Here is a 10,711-nt window from a genome sequence, read left to right on the forward strand (position 1 = left end):
TATTTTTTACTCAGCAATTTGTATATAAAAGAACTTTTTGATTTGGTATGAAAGTCCCTCTACACGTAATGAATGTGAGTTCAGAGTTACAATTATGAGGTGACATCATTAAGTCACAACCCCTGTTTTAACAGCATTAAAGTGCAAAAATTCAAAATTTTCAAAATACAAAAATGGCAACATAATTGGCTTTTCAATTTAGCTACATTCTAATATTTAACAATAGTTATAATGGTTTAGTTATCAAAACCTAGAACTAGTTGGAAGCCTTACTAGCCCAACTGCGGCTGCTGGAGCACTTCTCTTCCGTCTGAAGTATATAAAAGAGCCACTGCTTAGTAGCAAAGATATCATAAGCGCCTGTACACAGGTATAATTTTGAAACTCGAGTCAAATGCATTGCATAAGTTTCTTGACACAACAAAAACTTGTGTAGCAAGACGAGAGCAAGCATGATATATAAATTTCAGGCATGAATAAATATTACTTTGTCTGGGATTGAGTAGCCTACCCACAATTGTGAATAGCACTTAAAAACATGTCCCAACTATATAATTTTTTTGAAAAGAAAGTTTCGTCCCCTCAACATACACTACATTACCCTCCCAGATGTTTCAAGCTTTACCCCCGGTGATTGGTGATGTGCCTACCGCACACAAAACTACATGCTCCAGAAAAAAACTGCAAGACTTGGGTCAAATTTGAAACATTTTATTGTTATTTTGATTAGCCGTAGTTCTGTTATTGTTATATTTAAACTCTGCAGGCCCAACAACATGGAAACGAGCTTTTCTTAAGTCTTGCGAAGGAAAGCAAGTAAGCAACTAATCTAAACTGTATACCTAAGGCATGTATCTTCGCAATCAATCCATTCTTTAGGGTGGATTATACTGGTCTCCTAAAGATATCTCACATGGTTACCATCTTCTACACATCCCATGCATAAATATTCATTATTTGAAATCTTCAAATCCTAGAGCTTCATCGTGTATAACTCATCAAAGATTGCCAAAATAACTATAGATAAGAGAATTTTAAATCTGGTCACCTTGATAAATATCAAATATATACATATAAATTTCCATTTTTACAGGCAAAACACAACGTGCACATATGTAAGCAGTATCAATTTACCTCAAAGCCAAGAACGGATAATTTTTCTTCACTTACTGCAGGTATGCAGCTTCTATAAGTGACATGGGCACCTGATACACTTTCTGATTTTGCTTTATCACTCAGTAATGTTCTTCCTTGTCCATCATTTACAGGCAAATCTGCACTCTCAAGAGCAGATCGAGTCATTTTTTCTTTGAGGCTTTTTACATCTTCTGAACCAGATCCAACTGGAACACATTTCAAACGAATACGATAACCAGTTTCACCGCAACGAAAACTTTCATCCCTCTACGGAAAAATCAGCATAGGTTCCATGAGTTCTTGAATATTTTAGATACAAATATACGAATGACTATGAAATTTAAAGTACTACATAAAATCAAATGCAAGTTTTGTCTAATTTTTCAAAGAATAGCACAATCATTAGCAGACTCCAACTTTAAGCAATTTTTAGTCCACCCGACTAACTTCTGCTAAATACCATGTAACTATAGTTGAGCAGCTAAAACTACTTTCCTTCAAAGATTTTCTACTCAAACCATGAATGCACTAAATTAAGTAAATTTGAAAATCTTTAGCCTTTGTTTGTTGAATTGGAAAAGGATTGCCACAGATACCGAAAATAATGGTGAAACAGAGCACCAAATTGCTGAATCTAGTAGAGTTCACAAGCCGCGGCCACTCATTACACCAAAAAGAACAGATTAATTGGACAAAAAAGAAAATTTCGTACGCATAACAAGTTCTCACTGCCAAAGGATTAGACAAGCTAAAAACATATATTTGATAGTTTCCAAGAACTGACATACAAACCAAAATGCCCAGTGAAGAAGCCTATGTTAGCTGAAAATAACAATGATTTCTAAGTTCTAATTACTTATTAATGCTACTTTCACTCCCTTTAAGTAATTTACCAGAACTTCAGATCATAATTTAGGGCTGATGCTAGTAATTATTTACCCATCTAGCTCTTTAAAAATCTATCATATTATTCTCCGCTTAAAGATAGACTTCACTGCCTGATAAATCTAGAATTTTAAATCAAACTCTAGATTTATTAATAAAGGTCAGTAAACTCGACGAAAGATGACACCATGTGCATAGAAGACCATAAAGTTTTTCATTCTCAAGAATGACTTCTTATGATCGTTGTTTTGGATTTTATCAGTGCCGAAATAATCGTCGGCGTCAACCTAATAGTTTTGGCTATCAAATACCCGGAAACTAAAATGAAACAGGGACTGAGACCTTCTCGGAGCGAGAGCAGGGAATGCAAGGACCAGAAGGAGAGCAATCAAACGTGACGTTTCCTCCAGCTGGTGTCTCTTTAATACCCATTAGAGTCCTTCTCTTAAGAACCCTTCTTTCACTGTAAATATGCAAATAATTCACTCCAATAACAAAGGAAAACAATTCAAAACTATATACTCCATACAGATCCAAACTGCAAAGGTTCCAGCAAAGGAAATTGAATAAACTTACGAATTGTGAGCTAGAGAATGATGAGTGAAAGAACATATTAACACGAAGAAGAGTAGGAAAATCAGAATTGCTGGGGATTGATTTGAACGAAGCATTTTCGCCCGTGAATTCCTCTCCTCTCCGCTTAGTCCCGCGATAGAAATCGCAGATCTCTGCTTTTTCTCGAATATTTTCATGAAACCCAATGGTTTTCTTTATTGTGTTTTCGCCCCCATATTGTTTCTTCTTTATGCCATTAAATTATATGCATATATTTTAATTGAGATAATTCTGGGACGTGAATGGGTCCGGATTTTACCCAGACCCACAATGGACCGGTACATATGGGGTATGTTTGAGCATACTAAATGAGTCATAGGACGGGTCTCGGGTCTAATTTTTCAGACCCGTCCGAGTATGGGACGGGTCATGGGTCCTATCAGGGGCGAAGCTTATTAAGGCCCAGTGTGGGCTGCTGCCCAAAAAAAATTACTAGTATTTATAATGTGGGCCAAAAAAATTAATAGTATTTATAAATATAAGTGGGCCAATTTTTTTTAAAAGCCCTCTAAACATATTTGGGTCAAAGCATAAGTGGGTCAATTATTGATTTCATTGAATCAAATGTGGCAGACTCTCATTCTCGGTTCTCCCATCCCATGATCCAAAGTGGCAGACAACAAACGGCAAACCCCATCTCTGTTTTTGCATTTGTCGTGTGATTTTACTAGACCCGATTTTAAATTTCTGAGTAACGTTCTAATCGACGCAGATCTATGAGTTTCGGTAAGTGTTTTTTTAGAATATCATTGTTTGTTTATCGACAGATTGATTTTCTTACATGATTATTGTTATGTGGTGATATAAATTAGGATTTCATTTATACATTTAATTTTGGGAGAATCTAGCGTTGGCCTTTTTGATAGTTGAAGGCAAAGTCCAACCCAATTTCCAAATAACAAAACTAATCCACAAATTTTATTCTGTGGAAAAGCTGTGTAAATATATATATATATATAAAGCTAAACATATTTTTTTTTTATTTTATCAGGAAATCAATATTTACAATGCATAGATTTTTTAAAAGAAAAGATCCAGAACCAGAAGTACAAAGCATTGGAGATGTTAGGGTTGAAGAATTTGATTTCTCACAACTGCCGGTAGATCCTGGACTTAGGACTCCAATTTGTGAATATAATGTTAATATTAGAGATCAAGTTCGAAGGGCATATTTGCAAAAAGGTCCATGTCAACCTTCAGGCTATGAATTTCCAAAAAGAAAATTTGGAGTAAGCCAATGTAGACGGTTCAATCCTTCATGGTTTAATGAATTTGGTGATTGGTTGGAGTATAGTGTAGAAAAAGATGCCGCATATTGTTTGTATTGTTATCTCTTCAAGACAGCTAAAGGAAAACAAGCGGGAGGGGAGGCTTTTGTTAATGAAGGATCCGCAAATTGGAAGTGTAAAGATAGGTTAAATATTCATGTTGGCCAGCATGACAGCGAACATCATAAAGCTCGAATGAATTGTGAAACTTTGATGAATCAAGATGAGCACATTCAATCAGTTTTGCACAAACAGTCAAAGCAAATGCGGAATGATTATAGTATCCGTCTCAATGCTTCAATTGATTGTATTAGAGTTTTGTTGCGACAAGGGCATTCATTTCGAGGTCACGATGAAACTGAAAGTTCTCTTAATCCAGGTAACTTTCTTATCCAATTAGAATTTTTAGGTGCTCATAATAAAGAGATTAATGATGTGATATTGAAAAATGCTCCTAAAAATTACAAGTTGACATCACCTGATATTCAGAAGGACATAGTGAGTGCTTGTGCCACTGAAACGATTAATGTTATTATCAGAGATGTTGGTGATTCATTGTTCTCTATTTTAGTTGATGAATCTCGTGATGTTTCAACAAAAGAGCAAATGTCAGTTGTTATCCGTTATGTGGATAGTAGTGGACATGTAAATGAACGCTTTATCGGGATTGAATATGTTACCAGTACTACATCACTCTCACTTAAAGCTGCTATTGATAAGATGTTTTCTAGATATAATTTGAGCATGTCTAAGTTGAGAGGACAAGGTTTTGATGGAGCAAGTAATATGCAGGGTAAATTTAATGGTTTAAAAGCACTCATTTTAAAGGAGAACCCATGTGCATTTTACATATATTGTTTTGCCCATCAGCTTCAACTAGCTCTTATAGCTGTGGCCAAGAAAAATCTTCCGATTTCTAATTTCTTTCGTGTTGTTGGTGATGTGTTAAATGTTGTTGGAGCATCTTGCAAACATTCTGATCTTCTTCGAGAGAAACATTCAGGTTTTATTGTCGAGGCATTGGAGAGGGGTGAGATTTCAAGTGGCCGGGGACTTAATCAAGAAACTACCCTTCAACGTGCTGGGGATACACGTTGGGGGTCACATTACAATTCTTTGATAAGCTTGATTTCCATGTTCTCTGCTGTCGTTGATGTGCTTGAAATAATTTCAGAAGATGATTCCAGTTCTCCTGATCAAAAAACTGAAGCATATAATTTATTGGAGTCAGTACTTTTATTTGATTTTGCATTCAATCTACACTTGATGAAACATGTCTTAGGAATTTCGAGTGAATTGTCGACAGCATTGCAAAAAAAAGATCAGGATATTGTGAATGCAATGGATTTGGTACAAATATGCAAACATCGACTCCAAAAAATGAGAGATGATGGTTGGGATTCATTTTTAGAAAAGGTTCACCGGTTTTGTGAGCAACATTACATTAATGTTCTCAAAATGGATGATAAGTTCACACGTTGGGCACCATGTGGTCGTCCCCATCGTAATCCACCAGAAGTGACAAATTTGCATCATTATTCTGTGGATTTATTCTGTGGTGTTATCGACATGCAACTTCAAGAGTTAAATGATCGTTTCTCAGAGGCAGGTACAAAGTTACTCCTTTGTGTAGCTTGTTTGTGTCCACAAAACTTGTTTTATGCTTTTGACAAGAAAAAATTGATGCAACTAGCTGAATTTTATCAACAAGATTTTTCAAGATTTGATCTCCTCACACTTGATGATCAACTTGAAACTTATATATGTGATATGCGTTCTAACAAAACATTTTAAGGATTGAAAGGACTTGGTGATCTTTCAGAGAAGTTAGTTATGTCAAAAAAAAATATGGTGTACCCATTGGTTTATAAGCTTTTGACATTGGCATTAATTCTACCGGTTGCAACGGCGACAGTAGAGAGGGTGTTTTCTGCCATGAGAATTGTGAAAGACAGGTTGCGCAATCGAATGAGTGATGATTGGATGAATGATAGTCTCATTGTCTATGTAAAGAAAGATATATTTCTGACCGTTGATAATGAATCTATTGTACAAAGGTTTCAAAATATGAAGACTCGAAAATGAAGACTCGAAAAGAACAATTGTAAGGTAGTTATTTTGTGATGTTTTATGATTAAAAGAATTTTTTTGTTTATTACTTATAGCATATCATAGCCTACACTGAATCAAAATTCTAGCTCCGCCCCTGGGCCCTATAATATCCGCCTCATACACGTCCTACAGATGTGGATATAAATATTCTAGGGTTTAAGTTTTTATTAATTTTCATTTTTTTAGTAGCCCAACTCAACCATAATGATTTTAGCTATTCATATATCAATTGTTGCATTTGAATCTGCTTTTAACAATGGTGAAAGAATAGTTGGTCCTCATCTTAGTAGGCTTAATCCAACGACTTTGGAGGCATTGATGTGCTCGCGAAAATGGTTGTGGAGTGTGATGAAATGTAAATAAATCACAGTTTATTTTGTTACTATATTTTCATTTAATTTTGTTACTGTACTTTCTCTCTTTAAATTACGTTTCCACAATTTTATTTTTTCAATGTACTTTCTCTCTTTAATTTTGTAGTTAATTCTTTAAGTAATTTACCAACTTGTTCCACCATTCTTGATGAAGAGGAAGATGATCCTGAAAAATGTGTCTGAAATATTGCCTACTCACTTATTTTATATTGATATGTTTAAGTCATGTTATGACTTATTTTTGGCGATGTCAAGATTTTTTTGGAAATCTAATAACTATATTTTTTATGTAATTCTTTATGTCGTGAAAATACTTTGTTAGTTATTATTAATTGTGGTCGAAGACATGAATTAATTTTCTATTGTGTTGTATTTAGAGGCTTGTTTGTTTCATAATTCAGTCATACGAGAAGAAATATTACTGCTTTTATTTCAAAAAAATTCGGGTCTCATGAGTCTACCCAACCCCGTTTCATATTCGAGGTGGGGCGGATCCGAATAATATTTAACCGGGGTGGGGCGGGTAATGGGTTAAAATTTTCTTCATGGGGCAGGTATTGGGTTTAACCATAACCACCTCATACAAATCATATTGACATCTCTAATTTTGTAATTAGTATATCGTTATTTGCCATATTCCATATTTATTCTTGAGTAGGTCTCTTGTGAGACGGACTCACGAATGTTTATATATGAGACGGGTCAACCATATCGATATTCACAATAAAAAGTAATACTCTTAGTATAAAAATTAATATTTTTCATGAATGACCCAAATAAGAGATCCGTATCAAAAAATACGACCCGTGAGACCATCTCAGATAAATTTTTGTCTTTATTCTTTCATTTTCTAATTGTCTCGAATTGTCATTTATTTTTCGTTTGTTTTTAGTATTTGGTCCCCGTTAATTTGAATGTTAAAATGAACAAGGAATAATTCCCGATTTAGTCTTTTATTTTATCCTACTTTTATGATTCGGTTTCTTGTTTTTCAATGGTTCTTACTCAACCATAATTTACTCGTATCATAATAAAAATTGGTAAGACTGTCGAATAATTCTCTTGTGACTATCAAATGTGAAAATGAATTATTCTTCTCCCTTGTTCTCAAAAAGTCTTTTGTCCTTTCGTTTACTCACCATTGGTGATGCGTGGGATGTATATGTGGGGAATTAATACTTTTTATTAGATCAATTAAGGGAGAAAGACAACAAACAAAAGAGAGTTAAATCTATATTCAAGAATCACAAGACCATAAATTACACGATGTTTTCCCATCTGAGAAAACGTATAGCCCTCTCTATCCTTTTGACTACAAAAGCAAAACGTGTATAACAAATTTTACATGACAAAAAATTAATGAATAATTTCACTAAGATCTTATCCTTTACAAATCTTCAAGACTTCAAAGCCTTTTAACCAGTCGAAGCATAACGGGACTCCCATGGCATCAAACCGCTCGACATATCAGCCAAATTCGACAAAACGAAATCCCGCAGGCCGAAATCCCAAACTTCGCAAAACTTCTGAGGCCAGTCCGGCGGCTCGATGGCCTCGGTTCCCAAACCGGGAGCTCTATCTCTCGAGCCTTCCTTCTGACTTTCTTGCCAGTCGGCGACGTAAGTAGCAACTCTTCTGTAAAACTTTGCACGGAAAACCTCCCACACTTGGTATTTGTAGTGGTTTACTACGGCTGTACTCTGAGGTAAATTCAGGTATCTAAATCCCTTCTTTAAACGAAAATGGTGCACCACATTAAGTAACGTTACGTGTAGCGCATCTGGCCTGATGATGGATTTATGCCTCTCTGGACTTTGAAGGCGGCAAGTGTAACCTACAGTGACACCTTGTGACGGCGGTGAACTCAACCCAGAAGGCCCAAAACTATGGCAAGATGTCCTGATTTCTGCAATTGTAGGCGATGTAGATGATACATTTGCCACTAACGTGCGCAGAGAATGCTGACCAGCATACCCAAAATTCTTGAATCTTTGGTGCTTAGGCCTCGAGTATGGGAAGTAGAAGTATTCATCTACGTCCATAAAAGAAACCCAATTACATTCGTGTTTTGCTCGCAATGCACAATTCGAGAATCCAGCTTCTTGAGTCTTGATCCATGGCCATACGTGCCTGGTTACATTGTAATTGTCACGATCGAGTTCTTGAATAACTTCATCGATACCATCGTCACTATTGTTATCATATATGAACCATCTTTCCACTCCAAGCCAAGAATGATACATAATCCATTCATGTATGGATGAAGCTTGGTTCCACACCATTGTACATGCACAAAGGTTGTACTTTCCCTCCTTTCTCTTCTTACCCTCGGATCCGAAGTTTGTAATCTTGGCAATGGATGGGAAAATTAGCTGCCTTTGAGCTCGACCACGGACATAAGGTGTCACTCCAATGGTGACTCGAATACCGTTAGCCTTAATAGGATTGTTTCCAATACTACGTGGCAACGGACATCTCACCACTTCTTGAGCAGCGCTCAGAGCCTTCGTTGTGAGGGTAAACGTCTCACTTCTTTCCCATTTCCCTAACCCGAAATGACAACTAAATAGGCTTGGATCAGACTCTCTATTTCCCCTCAACTTCAACCCTTTCACAAACACGACAACTGTATCCCCATCCAAAGTAGCTGAATAAGCCACTTTTTCCCAAGAATTCAGAGTCTGATTATGAACCAAAACCCCATTATTACCACCTACCCTCAAAGTTACCAAAGCTGAATAATTCATATTCATAGATGGAAGAGGGCACCTCACAATTGACCGAAGTCCATCAAATTCATCCACAGAAATCACCCTTTTCACCGCTAAATCGCTTCCGATTTCACGATAGTAAACACACTCCAATCCCTCAACACCCATCTTCTTCATCAACCCAACTTTCTTTCCACCACTCACTAACAATAAAATATGATCAGGGAACAGAACCATGTCCTCTATTTTCCAAGGAAACAAGAAACTATCAAAATTTTGAACTGGCTCAACAGTTCTTGAACTACTAGACGACAACAAAGATAAGGTCGAAACCACTAAAACAGGGCGAAAAGCTGAAGCATTAAAGGGAACGGTACTGAATAAAAGATAAAGAATCGTGAGGGAACCGAGGCACAGCGCAAGAAATCTTACAGACAACAGGTACGAATGACAGTATAAGGACGGATAAGGTTGTCTGAAAACTCTTTTTCTCTTCCGGCGTTGATCCGAAGAATCCATTTCTTTTTCTTCCTGGTAATATTTGGAAACTCTTTATATAATCAAGATTTAAGAGATATTACGGAGACTCTTTCTGCAAATCTGTGTTTCTCGCCGACAATAACTCGCGTTGTGTTGTGTATTTTTCAACTTCGCGCACTGTTTGTTTTTGGCAATTGGGTGTGTGTCGGGATCGAAAAGAAAAAGGTTGGAATTTTCCGAATCTTGAGGTCGTGGCACGCGCCTGCGGAGTTGCTTGGAATTGGGAGTGGCATTTTTTTTCTTCTTTCCATCGAGAATTTTATGATTTGTAGTTGTAGATTTTGGAATAGAAGTTGTGAAGTCGTGCGTGAATGCAGAGTTGCAGGACGTATCAAGGGGGGAGGCTGTTCAGTTGAGCAAATAATTATTCTGGAAGAATATTAAAATTTTAGTTTATTGTAATTTGTAATTCTATAAAGCACTCAATTATAAATAATGTACTGTGTAACTAATAATTTTGACTCGTTCGTTATCGGAGTATTTGAGTTGGTGAAATAAGTAAACGTTTGATCAATTATCATGAGTTCGATTTCTCATACCAACATCTTCTAAAACGAGTTTGTCGCACCAGGTTAACCTATTTCGACTTATTATCTAACTAATCCGATTTACATATTGATATGTTAGCATAGGGGTTTACCCACCAAAAATAGTCTTTACAGGTTCTCATGTCATCTAAAATATTTTTTAGTTATTCGTAGCTTTCAATCGGAAAAAAACTATAATTTGATTTTCAGCAAAAATTTAATGAATTTCAAATATATTTTTGTTGATCAGACTTCAGAGAAGTAATATCATAAACTTCAAATCCAATGCTTGTAATTTTTGTAAAATATTTCATATTAATTATGATAAATTTCAATTTCAGCTAATAATGATGTCATACTAATGTGTAAATAAATTATGCGTTAATTTAAGATCTGATAAATTGTTTCATCGTAAATAATAAAATTACAAGCAGTATCATTTTATCTCTCCTAGTGCAACCTAAAGAGATGGATTTCAAATGATCAATTAACTTAGAAATCACTGATCGAATTTTTCCACTTGAATATGTCCAAATATTAAA

General features: G+C 35.8%; 3 protein-coding genes across 3 annotated transcripts; 1 reads left to right on the forward strand and 2 right to left on the reverse strand.

Annotated features, from left to right (window-relative positions):
• Nucleotides 1–2,818, reverse strand: LOC142533728 (uncharacterized). Its single transcript, XM_075640595.1, has 4 exons — nt 2,599–2,818; nt 2,365–2,485; nt 1,135–1,404; nt 1–360 (listed from the first exon to the last, which is right to left on the reverse strand). The coding sequence occupies exons 1-4, from the start codon at nt 2,772–2,774 to the stop codon at nt 244–246; spliced, it is 684 nt and encodes a 227-aa protein (XP_075496710.1). The 5' UTR covers nt 2,775–2,818; the 3' UTR covers nt 1–243.
• An 801-nt stretch (nt 2,819–3,619) lies between these two features.
• Nucleotides 3,620–5,980, forward strand: LOC142533113 (uncharacterized). Its single transcript, XM_075639754.1, has one exon. It carries the CDS (start codon nt 3,645–3,647, stop codon nt 5,697–5,699), a length of 2,055 nt encoding a protein of 684 aa, XP_075495869.1. The 5' UTR covers nt 3,620–3,644; the 3' UTR covers nt 5,700–5,980.
• A 1,581-nt stretch (nt 5,981–7,561) lies between these two features.
• Nucleotides 7,562–10,001, reverse strand: LOC142533129 (glycosyltransferase family 92 protein RCOM_0530710-like). The gene has a single exon (XM_075639774.1). The coding sequence runs from the start codon at nt 9,619–9,621 to the stop codon at nt 7,807–7,809; it is 1,815 nt and encodes a 604-aa protein (XP_075495889.1). The 5' UTR covers nt 9,622–10,001; the 3' UTR covers nt 7,562–7,806.
• Between the last annotated feature and the right edge of the window lie 710 nt (nt 10,002–10,711).

Source organism: Primulina tabacum, chromosome 18 (genome assembly GCF_025594145.1).
Source record: "Primulina tabacum isolate GXHZ01 chromosome 18, ASM2559414v2, whole genome shotgun sequence".
Lineage (NCBI taxonomy): Eukaryota > Viridiplantae > Streptophyta > Magnoliopsida > Lamiales > Gesneriaceae > Primulina > Primulina tabacum.

Coding starts and splice junctions, on each gene's coding strand:
- LOC142533728 (XM_075640595.1), bottom strand. CDS start 2,774: ATGAAAATATTCGAGAAAAAGCAGAGATCTGCGATTTCTATCGCGGGA. Junction 2,486..2,598: donor CATTCTCTAGCTCACAATTC/GTAAGTTTATTC, acceptor GCATATTTACAG/TGAAAGAAGGGTTCTTAAGA. Junction 1,405..2,364: donor CCTGCTCTCGCTCCGAGAAG/GTCTCAGTCCCT, acceptor ATTTTTCCGTAG/AGGGATGAAAGTTTTCGTTG.
- LOC142533113 (XM_075639754.1), top strand. CDS start 3,645: ATGCATAGATTTTTTAAAAGAAAAGATCCAGAACCAGAAGTACAAAGC.
- LOC142533129 (XM_075639774.1), bottom strand. CDS start 9,621: ATGGATTCTTCGGATCAACGCCGGAAGAGAAAAAGAGTTTTCAGACAA.